A 19,413-nucleotide genomic window follows, 5' to 3' on the forward strand; every position below is an offset into this window, starting at 1 on the left:
GGAGGAGTACAGCAGAGAGCAGATCCCATGGCAGGACATCACATTTAACGACAACCAGCCCTGCATCGACATCATCGCCGCTAAGCCTCATGGGATACTGAGGGTTCTGGACGACCAGAGCTGTTTCCCTCAGGTGAGGATTGTCGCACCGTGTGCAACGTGCAAAATATATAAATGATCAAAGTGTGAGTCGTGCTAATTTGTTGCCAGGCGACAGACCACACTTTCCTGCAAAAGTGTCACTATCACCATGGCCACAATCCACTGTATGTGAAGCCAAAGATGCCGCTCCCAGAGTTCACCATCAAACACTTTGCTGGTCGGGTCACCTACCAGGTACTCAGCTGCTCATAGCTCATCATTTAGATATTTCAAACCATCCATCCATCCATTTTTTAACACCCTTGTCCCTCGTGGGGTCAGGAGGGGTACTGGTGCCTATCTCCAGCTAACTATTTCAAACCAAAATTATGTATTTCAAAAAACCTTCAGCAGTCAAACCACTTGAGCTTGTTTTTTTGTCAACTCCAGACATTTTTGTTGCTTTCAACTGAACAATAACTTTCTTATAACACAAAATAAGTCATTTCTAAAAATTTTATTATAAAATTTTTTTCACTGTTTCCTAAAGTTGGTGCATTTGTTTTCAGATCTTAGGGTCAATGCCTTAAAAGTACCTTTTATTGCATTTACAGCTAAAAATCTTGTATGAAGGCCAAAAAGCTTTATTTTCTCTGAACCGGGCCGGGCTCTACTTACCAGGTAGAGGAGATATTAAGACATTTGTTTGCACTAGATTGTATTTGGGAGTATTTGAGTAAAGAGGGCTGAATATTAATAAAAATTCTACCTTTTAGATTCATGTCATTTTGTAAAAATACCATGAACCGTGTTTTTCTTTACAAAATAACTGCATTAATGCCCTACTTTGTGTTGGTTTATCACCTTTAAAACAACATTAAAGTTTGAGGTTGTAGCACGAAAAAAACTGGAAATGTGCAGGGGGCATGAATACTTTTCCAAGTCACAAAATGTGGGTCTGTTTATATTTTATCATTTGATAATGCCAGATGTCTCTGATCCAGGTTTATAAGTTCCTTGATAAGAACTACGATCAGGTTCGGCAGGAAGTGTTGGACCTGTTCATTCAGAGCAGAAACAAGGTAAGTCCAAAAATGACGTTTAATTAAAAAGTACACTCAAAGGTCAGTTACTGATAAGTTGCATAAAAGCCGTGTGTTTGTGTGTGTGTTTGTAGATGGTGTCAAACCTGTTCTTGGCTCACGCAGACGCCATGGCTCAGCAGAGAGGAGGAGGAGGCCACATGAGGAAGAGCAGCTCAGTCACCAGGAAGTACCAGCCGCCCACCGTCAGCAGCAAGTTCCAGCAATCGCTGCTGGAGCTCGTGGAAAAGATGGAGAGGTGAAGCGGACCTGCTACTAGAAATGTCAAGGGGCAAATTAACCAAATTAGCTTTAGATTAAAAAGAAAACAAGCTCTGTGTGTGATATCTTTATAATCTATTCATTCATTTCAGGTGCAACCCTTTTTTTGTTCGCTGCATTAAACCAAATAACATGAAGGTACACCATCTACGTTCTGTACGTTTGAGCTCTTGACGGATTCACGTGTGAATCAGTGCATTTGTCCAACTGTGAACAGCGGCCAGCCGTGTTTGAGGACGAGCTGGTCAGCAGCCAGCTGCGACACTCCGGGGTCCTGGAGACCATCAGGATCCGCAGAGAGGGCTATCCGGTCAGAATGCCATTCTACGTCTTTCTCTTCAGGTACCAAGGCCTGGATGCGAAGAACCACTGAGATCTGCCTTCAGCAGCACAGAGGAGACATTTTAGCTAAATTATTTGCAAAACGTAAATATAAGAACTAATTGATGCAAAGTCATAAAACTCTGATTGCCAAAAATGACGACGTTAGACTTTTACGACGTCAGAAACATCTCATAGAAGATGTGCAGTAGAAAAAGTTGGAATTACTCCCGATTCAAAGTGTAGTGGACAACAAAAAATTAGTAAAAAAAAACCGCCGACGTGACTTCTGCTGTGTTTCACTCCCCGACGAAATGAGACGTTACTATAAACTGAAAAAACCTAAATGGAAAAAAACATGTCCTTTTTATTCTCACTGTCTAAATCTAATCAGAATACACAAGATTAACTTTTGGTAGCTTCTAATTAATTCATTTGAGTGGATTTGAGGGACAGCAGTGGATTTATTTTAAGGCGGCTCCTCGCATACCGCTTCTTTCTGTGGCATAATGATAAAAATAAATTAGCCAAGATATCTGGAAGGGAATTGCAGGGATCTTGTTTATTCTTGGGAATAATTTCCAGATGCCAGATAATTCCACATTTATCAGATCAAGCAATTATATGCATATAGAGCTCTGGAAAAAAATTAAGAGACCACTTACAATGATCATTTTATCTGATTTCACTTTCTATCTGTATATGTTTGAGTAAAATGAACTCTGTTCTTTTATTCTACAAACTACTGACAACATGTCTCCAAAATTCCAAGCAAAGATTTATTAGCAAAAAATGAGAAATGGTCAAAATTACGAAAAAAAAGATGCAGTGCTTTCAGATGTCAAAGAATGCAAAGAAAACAAGTTCATACTCATTTAGAAACAACAATACTAATGTTTCAGAAATCAGTATTCGGTGGAGTAGCCAGGAGGTTTTCAGTGCGGTTCAGTGCAGTGGGCTCTTCATTTTTTTCCAGAGCTGTATATTTAGCATGAATGAGAAGGTCCAATAATCACACCGGTTGATATTAAAAACCCTCACCAGGGGTTCTACATTAAATTAAGCTTTTTTTTCTCAAACTGGTGAATTTTCTCTCTCAGGTATAAATCTCTGGTTGGACTTAAACAGCCACCTCCAGCAAACGGAGAAAACTGTGTGATCATGCTGAGCAAGCTGTGTCCCCTCCGACCCGGGGCCTTCCACATTGGGGTCACGAAGGTGAGAGACCTCACCTCGACAGAGACAACAACCTGGTGCAACCGGGTTCTTCTACTGCACATAATGTCTTCATTGTGTCCATCCTTTTTTTTTTTTGTAAGTTTACGCATTGCATTTGAAGGTGACCTTTTTCTGTGTGTGTAAATGGCAGCTGTTTCTGAAGGAGGACGTCTACCAGCTGTTGGAGTGCAAACGAGAGCGATGCCGAGAGCTCGCCGCGCTCACTCTGCAGCGCTACGCCCGCATGTTCTTCGTCAGGAAGCGATTTGTCGAATTTCGCAACAAGATCATCGGGTTTCAGGCGCACAGCCGGGGCTTCCTTCTCAGGTGAGATGTGACTTAAACATGCTAGCAGCCCTGGCTAAAGACGAGTTTAACAGGGGGGACAGGGGAGCAAAATGAATACATAGAAATAATAATATTACTCAAGTAAAAGAAAAAGGCACAGTGCAGTAAAACTACTCATATAAGTACCTTTTTTCCAAAAAAGTTACTCAATGTAACGAGTACTACCCACTTTTGATTAACTTTGGTTTATTTACCATTTTGTATGAAAATGTGTTAATATATCAGGAAGGTGAGGAGGCAACTGGAAAGGTTTGTTCATTTTTATTAATTAGATCAGTTTTACTATGACTTAAATTGTCATTTTCCTCTGTAGGAAGCGCTACGTGAAAATGAGGGAGAGTCTGGTCCGGTTCCGCTCTTATGTGCGAATGTATGTCAACCGCAAACAATACATAAAGGTGCATCCACTCTCTTTTCCCATGCAGTGTCATTTGCTTTTTATTTGTTTGGCAAAAACAGAAAGTTTTTTTTTTTTTTTTTAGAAAACAAATGCAAAAGATTTATTTTCATTTTTTGTTTGTTTGTTTTACATCCGATTGTCATAAATGGAAATAAAAAAGTGTGATTTTTCGATCTGTTTCCAGATGAAGTTTGAAGCCAAGAGGAAAGTTGAAGAAGAGAGGAGGAAGAGAGAGATGGTAGGATGGATGCTCCCCTAGAACTTACATTACCTCTATATAATATACTGTAAATATTAATAAACATGTTTTTCCCAAATATGTGTTGTAGTGTGCAGGGTTAATCGGTTCTGTTCACTTTAATTTTTGCACACACAAAAAAAAACCCTGAACCACTCTTTTAGGAGCTGACGAAGCGCGAAGTGGTGAATGTAACCCATCTTGTGATTCCTGCAGAACTTGGCGCTCTCCTGCAGACGGCAGCAGGTGGGTAGATGTTCATCCTTCACATTAAGTGTTCATCACATGATGAACCTACTCATAATTTATGCTCTGAGACTCTGACAGCTCGTTAAAGGTGCGTGATCAAGCTGGGTGGGAGCGACAGTAGTTACTAAATAAAACAAAACGGTGAAATATACGGACTTTAATGGCCTCTTCGAAGAAGCTCAAAATAACCTGTCTGGTCAGCATCCTGATGGTGCACGGAGTGTGAACTAATCTTTTTGGCTCTCTGCTGCCTCTGCGTCACCTCAGTCAGGAGGGAGCTGCACGCAGACTGCTTGGCCTTGCTGCAGGCTCCTCACATCCAGGAAGAAGCTCAGCTCACTTTGCCTCTGGACATCAACAACCATCCTTTTTACCGCTACGTACAGGTCCACTTCAGGGTAAGATGTTGATAAACCTTCTCACAAAATGGCAGCCTGATTACTAACCACAGACTGTAGTCCTGCACTACTCAAGGTCTGTCACGCTCCAGCCACAAACATCAGTGCGTTTCGGGATACGGGGATTTTAAATCAACAGACACAAAGTAGTGCATAACTCGGCCATAAAAGCACATGAATATGGATTCCTTTAAACTTTTCTGCTGTAGCTCTGACTGTGTGTTCAGGCGTGTTTTCATGACATTTTATGTGCTTAATTACCCTGTAATTAAGCACAATCTTGAACATGATAAAATATAAATATATTTAATTCACTATCAAAATATGAATATTAAATATTACTGATTAAAAATCATATGTACTATTTAAAACCCCCTCGCCCTGCCTTACCAGGATTACTCGAACCTCCAAAAGAAAAAATTCATCATGCCAACATCCAAAGAAATTCAGAAACAAATAAGTGAGTTCTTGATACCTTTGACCTGTGTGCTTTGTCTTTTGGTCCTCAGTATGTTCGTTGGTTTGTTCACTAATGTTTTTCAACAAATGTATGCAGTCAGAAACAAAACAGCTTCAAAATAATGAGATTAAATTAAACTCAGTTGGACTTTATTTATTGAATTTGCGACTGTGGAAGGCAACTTTTTTATTTAGAGATATAAGATTAAAATGGGCTAAAAATAATTGTATTTTAATTTGTAAAGAATGCTGATAAAGCACATTTTTGTATCTGTAAAGAGACAAAGAAAAAGTCAAAAGTGTGAGGTTTTATGAATATTTCTAAAGTTGGGTCTGGTATCAAGACAATACTGGTGGAAAATCTCTCCTTTTAAGGATAAAAACTCTTTTGGATTAGTCAGAGTAGCAGATTCAGTTCAGAGTTATAAAACTTTAATGATTTGTTGTTGCAGGAGCCAAAATTTGGGATGCTAATGGTTCCTCTGGAGTTACCTCTAACCAAAGTGGAGGACGACCTCAAGAGAGAGGCTCTGGAGCTTTTCAACATGGTATTCTGACCAAAAAGAAAAAGAAAAATGCTTTACTATCAGAAACCCACCTGTTTATCATTTTGACTTTGTCCTGGCTTCTTCAGGTTTTGCGGTTTATGGGGGACCCTCACCTGAACGGGGCTCAGGAAAACCTGTTTGGGAATTATGTCATCCAAAGGGGGCTGACGTCCCCGGGTTTACGAGACGAGATCCTGGCTCAGGTCGTCAATCAGGTGTGGAGAAACACGAACCTCGAAAACGCGGAGAGGGGCTGGCTGCTGCTGCTGGCGTTTGCTTCCAGCTTCGCCCCTTCGCCCAAGATGGAGAAACATCTGCTGAAGTGAGAAACCAAACCCAATAAGGTTTTATTTTCAAATAAAATGTTAAAATGAAATAAAATGTAAAATTACATTTAAAAATAAATTTTAAAAAAATCTAAATTTTTACATTTAAAGTAAAAAAAAAAATAATTAGGTTATCATAGTATGGAGAGCCATTTCAGCTAAAACTAAATACAGAAATAAATAGGGAAAATAAATAAATAAATGAGTAACACAAATAAATAATTGAGAAATTGACATTTTTATTCCCATTTATATTTATTCATGGATTCATTTATTTCCCCTTTGAAAATTAGGGAAAAAAAAGGAAAAATTGAAAAAGGGATAAATGAAAAATAGGAAATGAAAAAAAAAACTGTTACAGTTAAAGCCACTGTAACAGGTTTTTTACCTTAATTTTGTAAATCGTTTCTCAGGTTTGTGTCAGATCATGCCCCTGCTGGTTGCCAGGCGCTACTGCAGCACAGACTCATCCAAGCCAATCAGAAGATGCAGCAAAGCCTCGGCTCCTTCCCCGAAGCTGCGCGGACCTATCCGCTGTCTCTGCTGGAGTGGACAGCCAATAGGAAGAAGGCAAACATGGTGCTGCAGGTGCACTGCTTTGATGGTGAGGCACAAACAGAAAACATTTATATTTCTTCTCAAGAAAACACAAAAACTCTGCGCGAAAGTCTAAAAGGTGAATAGTAAATCAAATGCATTGTTAGAAATGTGCTTCCGTATATCTACTTTGAAAGTTTAAAATGTATTTTTAAAGCAAATACTCTTAACAGCTGGTTTGAATGCAGCTTGTTATCAACTAATTGAAAGGCCATGCTCAAAGAAAAGAAGACATATCCACCAGCATCACTATTATTCACTATTATTCAGCGAGATCAGTTACAGCCTCATTATCCCACCATTGATTATTCATCACCAGGTCATATCAGGTGGCTTGAACTCCGCTGGCTTTTAAATGAAGCCATTATCCGGTCTCTACAGAGCTGAAAGTATTTTTAAGAAGATAAATAAATAAAATAAGTCCACAGCTTTTTTTATATTACTGCTATTCTTCTGCAGGAGGATCCTTCCTGTGTCCCGTTCATTCTTGGACCAGCGGGGAGGATTTAGCGGGACATATCCTGCGTCACAGGTGCTAATGGACTTAGCTAATTTGTGTTTCAGGCATTCTTTCAGAAAAACAATGTGCTTCATGTTTATTAAATGTATGCTTTCCCCTGTAGTAAAGATGTGAATTAATCTTCACTTGCAGTAGCATAACATGACAAAAAATAAATAAATTCAGACCTTTGTTGAAGACTGGTGAGATAAATTTGCTTCTATGTCACACCGTGCTTACAACAGGAAGTTCCTACACACAGTCATGAATGTTACAAAGTGAAGCCTTTATAGAAATTGAAAATACCTTTTATTCAATGTTTGTGTTTGATTACACTAATTATTTCAACAATGTTAAAATTTATATTCAATATTTTTTTTAGTATTGCAGGATATACTCGTGTATTTCTCTCTAATTCCAATTACAGATTTTGTGATTTTCACAATTTTACAGAAAATTAAACATTTTCAAATACCAAAAAGGATGTATATTCATACAAGTCAGGGTCCTGATCAACAACAAATTATAACATATATTAATGTTTTAACTTAGGAAGAGTCCAGAAACCACTATTTTGTGAAATATCCCAGTTTTAACGGACCTTGAAATCCTCTCCACCAGTTGTTCTTGTTGCTTTTGGGCTCAGGTAACAACGTAACTAATTCCTCATGTTGATGCTTGCTTGAATTGAACAGACACAGGAGGGAATGACTATCTGACTACTTTTTTAAAACATATTGTTGCATATAACAAAAAATCAATTGAAATAACTTCATAAGATGTGTTTTTTACCCTCCTCTGAGTAAAGGTACTGAAAAGGTTGGTTTATTTCTTATTTTTTTACAGGGATGCTAATTAATGTGGAGGATGCTGTAGATAACAGTCGGGCATCCCGCATTGTTTTGGTTTTGCAGAGGAGTGTCCGACTGGTGGAGGGGGAGTTCGGTTCTGATGAAGGAGCAGAGCCAGTGGGTGGAGTTAGCTGGCCATGACTATGTGCTGGACCTGATAGCGGACCTGGAGCTTCCTGTGGACTTTCCCAAGCAGAAGAGTTACTTTATCATCAGCACTGATAACCCAGCTAGAGTCAGAGCTAATACCAGCCTGTCAGTCTGCAGAATACACTCAGTAACATCAAATCCAGTAAAGAGAACCTCTGGCATATGGTGGATTGTTCCCTTTCTTTTCCCAGCACCTTGTTGGGCAGCGGCTTTGACTCAGACGAGGAGCTTCCATCTTCCTTTCCTCTCAGCAGCAGCGGCAGCAGACCGGCCTACAGCCTGCCTGACTCTGATGGTTACTACAGTCACGGTGCACAAACACACACTGAGTAGTTCACAGAACGGGGATAAAACGATGTTTATAGAGAAGACTCGACCTACAGGAGGCTCTATACACAACTGCAGAAACGAATCGTCATCACAGTGAAACTTCTTGTCTTTTACTAGTACAAAATATGTTTTTAGGTAAAAATAAGGATGATGATTACACTTTCTCCTTTTTACTTACATATATTTCCATGTTCAGAGTTGACAAATACTGTAATGTAAAAAAAATAAAAAATCTGATCACAAGCGAGTTACCAAGTTTCCAGCTCAAGATAGAGGTTCCTTTGTGGCGATGAAACGTCCTAACAGACTGCCACCCTAACCTGTGATTTACTGTGGTCACTCAGCATAAAGTAGTACACCTAACTAGATTTGTCAAAAAAAAACAAACTTTAGTTTTTATTCAAAAGCAATATTTCCTATGGGATTCTACACTACAAAATACGATGTATATCGCCAACTTGTTGATTTTATGCCTAGAAAACTTTATGTTTTCTTTAAAAATGATAGCGGTCATACACAATACTAGATCCAGGCGTTTTCGTTTCAAGGTGCATTCATTTTTTTTGCCTCAGCTAATCAGAGTAAAACTGCAGCTTTTGTGATCTCAGTTCTATTATTAACTTTGTTTTCATGTTCTGGTTGTCTGTGAAACTCAGCCTTGTGAAAACTTTGGAAATTGTTCTCATGAGATGCTGATTAAAATCTTTTCAAAGGGGGTTTCACCCTTTATAATCCTGCCTGGTTTTCTGTATCCAGCAGAGTCAGACACGTTCAGCGACGGCCAGACTCAGAGAGGAATGGACCGCTACCTGGACAGCCTGTTTGACCCGGTTCTATCAGACGATGGCGTGGTGAGTGTTCACACTGACGACCTGCAAGTGACACAAATAAATTCACTTTCTTCATTGGAGCCTTGATGTCATTTCCTGCAGATTCAAAAGTTTTTGCAACATAACTTTTACACTTATCGTTTTCCTTCCACTTCGCAATGATGAACTACATTCTGTTGGTTCTTTCACACAAAATCCCAGTAAAACAGGTTGAAGTTGCTAGTGGTGGCTAAATATTGAACAGCTTGCAGGTTGTAAATACTCTTGAAAGGCACTGGCAAGAAGCTGCAGCTGCATTTTCAATAGATTTACGGATTTATCAGTAAAAAAAAAAGATCCTCAAAAACCAAAATGAGAACGCATCATCAGTTTAACCTTACAGGCTGAACAAGTAGCCAGCTAAAGTCCTGAGGGTGAATGGAAACGAGTGCTGATGGACGGGTGGAACATGTGACCTAGCGTCTCTGTTTGTGTATGAACGGGGCAGACAATGAGGATGATTAGGTTTCTGAAGGACTTACCGTATATGACCGCAACAGCGGGCAGAGAACGTTAACATGCAGGTGAACGATTCTCTTCTCACCACAGATTATTGTGTGTAATGAAAAAGAAAAGAAAGGGACACCAGGCAGATTTTTCCTACGTATTTTCATATGTGGCAGCTTGCTAGCTTAGAACATCTTGATTGGGGGAATCTCCAAACTTTGCAAACCAAAGTTATTTTTGCACTATAAAAAGAAAACCTTAAAGCTTGAGATGTGTTGCAGAAGTGTATATTTTGTGTCCTAACAAGTGTGTGCCTGTGTGTGGTTGAGCATCTCCTACAGTGTGTGTGGTTGAGCATCTCCTGCAGTGTGTGTGGTTGAGCATCTCCTACAGTGTGTGTGGTAGTACCTGGAGAGTATTCAGTTCCTGCGGCTCCACTCGCTCTCTCAGCGAGGGTCTGAATCATGCAGCACTCTACGTCTCGTGGTCTCTTTGCTTTGAATCCCGTTCTCTCTGTCGTTTAAACTCCAGTTTTTCACCGTCTGCAAACATTTTTTGTTGTTGCTCTGCCCGATCCAAATGACCTTTCTGTCGGCAAGAACATGGAAAAGGCCGCCTTGTCTACCAGAATGAAGGGAGGAGGAGGCGTGGGCGTCGCAGGGGAAGGCCGTGGAGAGGGGCAAGCGACTCCCACCCGGCCTTATCCGCCGGGGATTCGTCCTGGAGGTGAAACTCTGAACCTTCCCTCTAATTTCTGTGTAGTTTCTGTTCCGACTGCAGGCTATTTCTTTAATTTGTATTTCCTCTGCATTTATTTTATTTTTTTTTACATTTCTGTCCATAACTCTTCTTTTATGTTGACAGTGTTTATCTTGGTGTGAATCCTTGAGACTGTAGTAAGATTCCTCACTATGAATGCTTCAAACTAACTAGTTCAAAATGCGCTGAGTTGATTTCTTTTAGTCTCATGCAAAGGAAATTATTTAATACACTATAGTGATTTTGTTTTTCTTGTAAAGGTTGATAAACTCTGTAGGGCTGTTTAAAGATTCAGGTCCTCGGATCAACACTCCTAATCTGGCGATTAGGAGCCACAATGAGCACCAACCTCATTCATAATGCATAAATAGTCATCCACTGCAACAACAAGTGTTTTTAAATGACATGGCTATTGTTTCACTCCTAGTTTCCACATTTTTATTAAGAAAATAATTTTATTCCTATTAGGGCTACTATCTTTACTCTTCTCATTTGTGTCTACTTCTTTGTCATTGCAACTTATAACTCATTCACGAGTCATCTTGTATAATTATTGGATAATTGGTGGTCAGAAGATGCAGAAAGTGAAGAAAACTGAATATATTATCAACTTAAAGTATAACTAGGGTTAACAAGTGATTGCTGTCTCTGTGTGGGGATTAATTGTGCCCTGCAAAAGTATTTAGTAGTACACAGTTGGGACATTTTATGCTCTAAACAAACAACCAGAGCAGCAATTGGCTGGTTTAGACTGAAACATCTTTATGGGTGGAAAAATGGGCTAGGCTAACATCCAAATAAGGATTTGTGGCAAAATTAACTTTCACATCCAACCAGCTTGACTTCTGAAGAATAATAAGCAACAGTTCACTTTGGATAGATGGGCAAACTGGATTTAAATCACCAATTCAGTTCAGTTCAATTAAGTTTGTAAAGCATCTATTCCCAATACATGCCAAAGCAGCACCATCAGTTGTTCACTCTTTTATAAGTTGGTGTCGGAGATTTTTTTTTTGTTTATAGGAATATTTAAATCTCTGTCATGTCTCTAAAATGTAGATTGATTATTTTACTGCGAATTAAGGCACTGAATACCTGTAACTGTCCACCAGTGCTCCAAAGCTGCAGTAGAAAACATTCACTTGACTCTGATCTTGTTCTCTACCCGGTGCTCTTGAAGCTGTCCCAGTGCTCCCAGTGGCCGGAGGAATGATGCCCCCCAGGCCAGTCCCCTCCCACCACCATCGCCAAGAACGACACCAGCAACAAGAGGAAGAGCCGCAGCAGCCTGAGTACCATCAATACAACCGCCCCCAACAGCCCTACCCTCCACCCGCCTCCCCCACTCCCACTCCTGCCACTCGCGTAGCGCCCACTCCTTTGCCCACTCGCGCCCCTGCTTCAGTGCCCACAGCTGCCCAAGCAGCTGCGAGGGAAACGGATGCGTCATCTTATATCGGGGGCGTCCCGGGCCTGCCGGGGATGCCTGCTCTCCCGACGGTGCCCGCGGTCCCAGGCTTACCTGTGATGACAGGTGTGCCAGGTATAAGGAGAACGAGGCGTGTGGCTTTCCAGCATGTGTGGCCTAAAACGAGTGGGCATGGTGGATTTCACCTCCGGCTCCGAATGAAAGCTTTAGTCATAATTCCTGCCTTTCTAAAGCAGTTCCAAACTTCCAGTGTGTTTTGTTGCAGTGAAATAAATGCACGCTCTGCATTTTACTTTGATATAATTGCATCGTTGTTGTTTCACCGTAGATTTCTTCCTCGTTTTCCTCAGGATCGGAGCAGGTGGTGCTGACGCAGCAGCAACAAGCCATCATCAACCAGCAAGCTATCATTCTGGTGGGAATCATTTAATGTTGCTGTTAATTCCCATACTGCAGTTACACAAAGTGAATAATTATAACACTTTATTAAGAAAAAAAAAAAGGTTTTGCAAAAAATATGGCCAGACTCAGCCAGGGAACCAATGGAAGATGGAACAGGAAAAGAAGAAATGTTTTTTTTGTGTGTTTTTCTAGTAAGAAAACTGTAAATAAGGCAAATTAATTATGATAAATGTCAAGCAAAAATGATCAAATGAAGCAGAAATATCTGCATAATACCCAACATAAAGCAGAAACTTTACTGCAGCATCCTATAGAAATAAATTACCACTCAATCTATAACTCACAGGTGTAAATTAATATCCCGGACGAGCCCCAACAATTGCCATAATACTGGGGAATTACATTAAATTATTGTTTAATTATTGTTATGATAAAAACGTTTGACAAGTTGCAAAACTGACAAACCCAAACCATTATTCAAAATGAATGAGAGATCTTCATCTAAAGCAGTGGTCCCCAACCTTTTAATTACAGCGGACTGGTCAAGACTTGGCAATTTCGCTGCGGCCCGGGCAGTGGGGCAACAGATGATGCATGTTGGTGTTCCCGCTGAAGCCTTTTTTTTTTTTTTTTGCCCCGATTTTCCCTTTACGACAATCTTACAACGTCCTGCAGTGTGTGGTGTGTTACGTGGTGGTGTGTTGAATATGCCCGATCTAAAATGGGGCATATCGGGCTTGACGTGTTGCTTTTTGAGATATTTTAGCCTACTTCATGTTGTCAGACAGTTTCTCTCTAGGTGATTTCTTCATATTGATGGCGAAGAAGTAATTGAGCCTCGGCCAGTAAAAACTGATTTAACATCTAGGTGCAATTGAAAAGAAAAAACAAAATGAACTTTGCATTTCACTTCCTACAAAACAGCAAACCCATAATTCCTAATGTCAATCTGATGCAGGCGCAGCAGATGACCATGCAGGCCATGGCGATCCAGCAGCAGATGTTGTCGTCCTTCCCTCCTGTTGCTCCAGCCCCCAAGACGCCACCACCGCACCACCACGCAAACCCGCCGCAGCGCTCACACACACCGAGCCCGGTGAGTAAACACATCCCATTATATGCTGATTTCATCAACTTTCAAATATCATCTTGGTTCTTGTTTGTCTGCAGTCCAAAGAGAGCAGCGAGTCGCACAAGTCCAGTCCTGCTGCCGTCCAGCGGAAAACAAGTAGGTCTAGTTGTTATTATATTCTGCAAATATAGACGGTAAGCTTTTCTGGTATTTTTTCATTTTGTTGGTGTATTTTCCAGGTACGACACGTGGGCCGCCTCCTGAGGATGTCGTCCGGTCCAGTGTGAGCAACACGGAGCGTATCGACCCGAGCCACGACATCAAAGACATAATCAAGCAGCACCAGCCTGCAGGCACAACATCCTCAGCTGGGTCTCCAACTCAAAGGTAGCGCACTGGGTTATGCCAACCCAGATATCCTTATTAAATGAAATTTTTCCCATCCTTACATGCTTCAAGAATGCTGAGGAGGAATCGGTTAACGCATTGTTATACTTTCGTTTCTTGGGATTTTCTTTCAATCAGATTTAAACTTATTTTTTATTCACCTGAATCTGTCAGATCTAAAAACAGTTGAGGGATTTTTTTAGTATATATAAAGAAAGTGTATGACAATCTGGTATGTATTCATCGTTATTTTCTTGTGCGTGTAGAAAAAGTGACGGGAAGAAGTTTGCCAAGAAACCTGACCCCCATGATGAAGCTATGGAGATCCTGAAAGATCAAATGGCAAATCCCCCGCAACCGGTAAATCGCAACCCCTAGAACATTTTGTACAAGATTAACTCTACAGTAAGGTATTAAAAGTTAGCAAGAACATGGATGATCTCTGGAGCTTATTGATGACATCTTTGGGGTTCCATATTAGGGTGTGACAGTTCCAGGGCAGCTTTATCGTCATGGTGTCGGCACATCAGAGTCCTGGGTGGTGCATATTTACCCTGCGGGGTTAGCATGCATCTCCCTGGCTTGGTCGCAAGAGAATATATCGCAGGACTAGCTACAATGCTGGCAGATGTCTAACTCCTTTTTTGCAACTTCCTGGGCATTGCGTTGGGCATCTGGTCCGACTATTACATGAACGATCTCACCAGGTAGCTACAACAGATATCAGTGCTTGTCAAACCAAAAAAATGTCCTTTGCCCATAAAAATGGGAGCATCCTAGACTTCCAGTAGGCGAAATTCACTCACGCCTCCAAATTGCACATGGGCTTGGTTGTACCAAAGAAAGTTGTGAGTTTTTCAGGATGTAGTTTAAATTCAAAAATTGCCCTGTTTACCATATAAAATGCTGCTGGCAACATATGGGGTTTATAGTGTTATATTTGATCAAAAATAAAAACAAAATTCAGCTTTAAACGCCTAGCTGTGTTTTGGTCTCAGTGATCAGCAAACAGGAACAGATTTACGGGGCTTTTGCGTACCTGATACTTTCTGACAGCAGTACCCTATAGCTACAGCTAGCTCAGGACCGCATGCGTAGTGGTACAGATTTCTCTACACAGAATCTTCTTTCAACTGCGTGCTGATGGTAGATTAATGCAATGATGGCATTTCCTCCCCGGCAGTCAGGAGGAGAGTGGATGTGCAGAATCCTCCTTAGAGAAAGCTGTAGATTGTAACAAGTGTAAGGAAACATTAATGCAGATGTGGCACCTGTGGTTGTATACGACCTGTGGGAGGATACAGAATAAACGATGGCGGGAAAAAATATTTGGAATTGTCAAGTACTAAGAGTGTGGCAGTATTATGATTGTCACTGAAAGAGATTTTCCAACTTTGCTGCGGTTGAGCAAAGTTAGAATGATTGTAGAAGTTTTGGGAACCATAATCTGGTGTGAAGGGGGCCTAATCTACTTGAACACCAACTAGCTGCTACTTGTCATTTCCTGATGCTCAGTCACAAAAGAAGCCTCCGCCCTCCCAACCTAAGGAAGAGGAAAAAGTAAAAGCTGTCAAGGTTGCCAAGCCTCAACCTGCAGAGTCTGCAGCCAGCTCCATCATGATCCCGTCCCATCCTCCAGGTGAGCTTTTCCAAAAACTGGACATTGAAATAAACATAAATATGCTGCACATTTTACGCTCGCAGAGTTTAACGTAAAGAGGAAGTCTGGTTGGACTTCATTAATGTGTCTCTCCAGTCTCTAGAGATTTACCAGTGGAAGAGGAGAATATTCAGACTCAACTCCATAGCAGAACCAGTGATGAATATTACACCTACTCTAATGTCCCCTGGAAACTCTTCATGAGGAAGGAGGTGGCTTCGAGATCTTTTCTCCTCTCAATTTATTTGCATTGCGACTAAATGCTTTGAGAGATGGGAATAATGAACACTTAATGCCACATTTTGTGTCTCTGTGATATTTACTTGTCTTGCTGTCATTATTTTTTGTCTTGATGCAGGTTTTCTACCCCAAAGAGAACTTGAATAACCCTCTGATCCTGGACCTAATTTTCAGACAGGTCGGCCAAAGGAATTTGTGAACATTAACAGACAGTGTGTCAGTTTTTTGTCACAATATATCTGTGTAATTGTTTAAGTTTAATTTCAAATTGAAACAGGCTCGTGTGATACTTTAATGAGATGTGGGATATTGAAGAATTACAAATTATTAATAATAAATAACCAGAGATGGAGCAGTGGTTAGTCCTGTTCCCTTGCAGAAAGAAGGTTCTGCGTCCAAATCCATGGCCGTGTCTTTTTCTGCCTGGAGTTTGCATGCTCTCCCTGTGCATGCATGAGTTTTCTCCAGGTACTCTTATTTATTCCCAAAGTCCAAATGGGTACTCCAAATTGCTATTGGTTATAATTTAGTGTGTTTGTTGTTTTTTTGTCATGCGTGTTTCTGCATTGCTCTGTGATGGACCCGTGCAGAAAGTTCTCCATTCTCTGGACCGATGACCGCTGGAGATCGGCTTTGATCTGCCTCCTTGGCACTGCAACAATAAACTCTTGCCGATGATGGATTTGTTGATTTTTAAGTAACTACTCAGATCGGGGATGAAGTTGTGCAGGATTAGTTATAAAATAGCAAAAGAGTATTATTTAATCCAGTACCTGAGAGTATTTGACAGTTTGATGCCAACTTTGTAGTGGACACCACAAACATGTCAAAGAAGGTGATATGATTATAACTAAGCTTTTAGACCTACATGTGGAAGAAAACAAACACCGTCTCTGCAGCGAAACATGCTGATGGCGGCATCTTGCAAGGTAATGCATGTTTTTGTCTCTTTTTTGCAGATCGTACACGATACCTTTTCCGAAGCCTGCGTCCGCATCACTCAGGAAGAGAGACAGAAGATGAAAGACCTTTTCGGTAAAAAAAAAACCTAACAAAGTAAAGCTCAAACACATATCAAACATTTCTCTTTGGATAAAACTTTGAAGAGCCCATCTTCTTTTAACAGCAGAGGACAAAGTGGATCAGGCTTCAGGAACGCATGACGAAAGCGTGAAGAAAAAAGTGGTGGCCATGGCCAAAGACTCTTGGGAGATCTACTTCTCCCGCCTCTTCCCCGCCTCTGTGAGTTCCCCAAGTCTGCGTTCCTCCTTCTTTTGCCCCATACGAGTATCGGACCACAGTTGCATGTATTCAGGCTGCGGTTCATGCGTGTGTGTGCTTTTCAGGGCAGCGTGGGAACAGGAGTGCAGGTCTTGTCCGTGTCGCATAAAGGCATCAAGCTGCTGAAGCTGGTGAAGAGCGGCTCGACCGCTTCAGACTACTTCAGGGTGTTGAGGCCTTACAGGTGAAGTTAAATTTTGGATTAGTGATTGAAATTTGCAAAGGTTTGCAAGAAACATCTGTTGCATTAAAGCATCAGCCACACCTAAGTTGTAAATTACAGTATTATCCAACCAATGCTGCTAACACTGCAGGTCATGCCCTCGTTTCTACCTATAAATTCCAGATGTTACGAGTGTATTGCGAAAATCTATGGTCCTTATGACTCTGGAGGACAGCTGGAAGGAAATAATGTGGGTCAGAACAAACTGATCTTCTGTCCTAAGGGACAGTTGGGTGGTTCCTAAGTTAAAGTATTGCAGGGAATGTTCTTCTGCAGGTTTTCAGAATTTAGTGAAAAAGAAAAACACATCATTTTTCCAATTCTAGGATTTTTCCCATCAATGCACAATAAAACTTACTTGTTTTTTTTCCAAGTGCAAAAACTATTCAAAAATAAGCTGTATGCACACAGATTTGTGTACAAACACACAAACCTGATTCTAAACTATTATTATTCACTCACTAAATGTACAAACTGTGATTTAGCACCTTGTTGAAACTCCTTCATCAGGAATATTTTAGGTTTTTTTTGTAAGTCTTCATCAATTTCTCATATGGTCAAGGAGTTTTTTAACATAACATTTCTTTGTTCGTTTTGAATGTAAGATTACTTCACTATTAGCAGGGTGTGGTTTGGGCTAGGCTTCAGCAGTCAGACCGATGTTTGACTCTGGAACCTTTTACACAATAACTGCACGTTTCCCAAATCTTGTTGCTGTAAAATATAAAATCATTGCATTGCCACCATTGTGTTTGATGATTAATGCATGTCTGCGCCAAATTAATGTATTTGGTTTTCACCAAACGTGGTCAGATATCTCTATTTTGGTCTCACCTGTCCAAAAAGCATTGTTGCAGAAGTCTGGTAGTTCATTGAGATGCAACTCTTTACGTAAAACACAACCATAAAACATCATATATATAATTATCACTGCAAAACAAGGTAAATCACAATCTGTAAAATAGAATAACATTGGCAAAACAGTGCAAATAAAAAATTTTATTGAGACAGACTGCCTTTCAGACAAAGCCTTATAAACATTCCCAGATTAATAACCTGCAACGGTTGGTACTTTAATGTCATTTCTGTTGTATTTTTCTCTTGACATTGTGTGCCTTTAGGCTCTAGACCCAGAAACTACCAACGCTACTGTTTTTATAAACATGCTGTCACCTTCTGATTATAAATCAATGCATTTATTAGCAGCACTTCCACACTGAAGATCTATGAATGCGTTCACTTGCCATTCTGGCTTCTTCAATAGTAAACAGTTGAAATCATTTCAGTACCTGGTCTTCACTAGATCATGTTTATTGTATCAAGAGTTTTCCTACGGCGTACTACAGATATGCTGGAAGCAGTTCTAAGAAATGAAATAGAAAAATTAGACCTCTTAAGAAGAATCTTGACCTGCTTTGACTTTAATCTGACTTCCTGACCTTTGGCTCCCTGTGCAGCTACTCGGACATCCTGTTTGTGTCTATCCCGTCGAAGAACATGCTGGAGTTCAACTTGACCAATGAGAAACTGATTCTGTTCTCTGCCAAAGCGCCGCAGGTCAAACATATGATCGACTACTTCCTCACGGAGCTCAAGAAGGTCAGAGAGACATTTTTCACCGCTCACTGCATGTCTGTCTTTTGAGTTTGCATTCTTTCTCTCTTTGAACTAGTAGCGCTATTTCCAATGGACTGACATGGTAGTTCAATGTTTTTATTTCTAGTGCATAATTGTAAAGCGGAAGGATTTTCAAATATCAAATACATTATTACTCAACCCCTCACCTCTCTGACGTAACCTAATTAGTAAATCTAACCGTGTGCGATTTCTCAGGACTCAGAGTACATGGTGGCGGTGAGGAATTACATCACTGAGAACAGGAATCACCTCAGCTTCCATAAAGGAGACATCATCCGGCTGCAGCACATGGATGGGCTGGAATCTGGTGAGAAACTTGGTGTAGACATAAGAACAAATATAAAAAGTCTGGTTGTATTGCATGTTCTTTGTGCTTTTTTTTAACCTGATATATCATTTCTATTTAATTCTGTTTGCAACAAAATATGTCGTCATCATTGTTTGTGTGTGGATTTGTGTGCAGGAAAACAATATGGCTGCATTGTGAGGAAAACTGTCATGCTTCTGGAGGAGCTGAAGAGGGACACACCAGAGTTTGGTGGGTGTGGCATAACTTTGTCTTTCCTGTGTGTGTTTGGTGAATATATTTTCGGCTATCATATGACCTGTTTTGCTCTTCTACTTTTCTA

At 40.5% G+C, this 19,413-nt stretch overlaps 1 protein-coding gene across 2 annotated transcripts in view; it reads left to right on the forward strand.

Annotated features, from left to right (window-relative positions):
• Positions 1–19,413, forward strand: part of myo15a (myosin XVA) — a 53,327-nt gene that overhangs the window by 23,807 nt on the left and 10,107 nt on the right. For both annotated transcript variants that reach the window (XM_023349701.1, XM_023349702.1), the window contains 34 exons: positions 2–133; positions 211–336; positions 1,086–1,163; positions 1,259–1,422; positions 1,538–1,583; positions 1,663–1,787; positions 2,867–2,984; positions 3,136–3,311; positions 3,646–3,730; positions 3,917–3,970; positions 4,135–4,216; positions 4,487–4,617; positions 5,529–5,624; positions 5,711–5,946; positions 6,364–6,554; positions 7,007–7,079; positions 7,961–8,152; positions 8,239–8,357; positions 9,134–9,228; positions 10,293–10,419; positions 12,232–12,296; positions 13,242–13,379; positions 13,454–13,511; positions 13,595–13,742; positions 14,009–14,102; positions 15,258–15,381; positions 15,499–15,614; positions 15,761–15,820; positions 16,602–16,677; positions 16,769–16,884; positions 16,989–17,107; positions 18,604–18,745; positions 18,980–19,091; positions 19,248–19,322. In XM_023349701.1, the coding sequence (XP_023205469.1) occupies positions 2–133; positions 211–336; positions 1,086–1,163; positions 1,259–1,422; positions 1,538–1,583; positions 1,663–1,787; positions 2,867–2,984; positions 3,136–3,311; positions 3,646–3,730; positions 3,917–3,970; positions 4,135–4,216; positions 4,487–4,617; positions 5,529–5,624; positions 5,711–5,946; positions 6,364–6,554; positions 7,007–7,079; positions 7,961–8,152; positions 8,239–8,357; positions 9,134–9,228; positions 10,293–10,419; positions 12,232–12,296; positions 13,242–13,379; positions 13,454–13,511; positions 13,595–13,742; positions 14,009–14,102; positions 15,258–15,381; positions 15,499–15,614; positions 15,761–15,820; positions 16,602–16,677; positions 16,769–16,884; positions 16,989–17,107; positions 18,604–18,745; positions 18,980–19,091; positions 19,248–19,322 (3,889 nt within the window). The remainder of the gene's footprint in view (position 1; positions 134–210; positions 337–1,085; positions 1,164–1,258; positions 1,423–1,537; positions 1,584–1,662; positions 1,788–2,866; positions 2,985–3,135; positions 3,312–3,645; positions 3,731–3,916; positions 3,971–4,134; positions 4,217–4,486; positions 4,618–5,528; positions 5,625–5,710; positions 5,947–6,363; positions 6,555–7,006; positions 7,080–7,960; positions 8,153–8,238; positions 8,358–9,133; positions 9,229–10,292; positions 10,420–12,231; positions 12,297–13,241; positions 13,380–13,453; positions 13,512–13,594; positions 13,743–14,008; positions 14,103–15,257; positions 15,382–15,498; positions 15,615–15,760; positions 15,821–16,601; positions 16,678–16,768; positions 16,885–16,988; positions 17,108–18,603; positions 18,746–18,979; positions 19,092–19,247; positions 19,323–19,413) is intronic.

Source organism: Xiphophorus maculatus, chromosome 16, assembly GCF_002775205.1.
Source record: "Xiphophorus maculatus strain JP 163 A chromosome 16, X_maculatus-5.0-male, whole genome shotgun sequence".
NCBI lineage: Eukaryota > Metazoa > Chordata > Actinopteri > Cyprinodontiformes > Poeciliidae > Xiphophorus > Xiphophorus maculatus.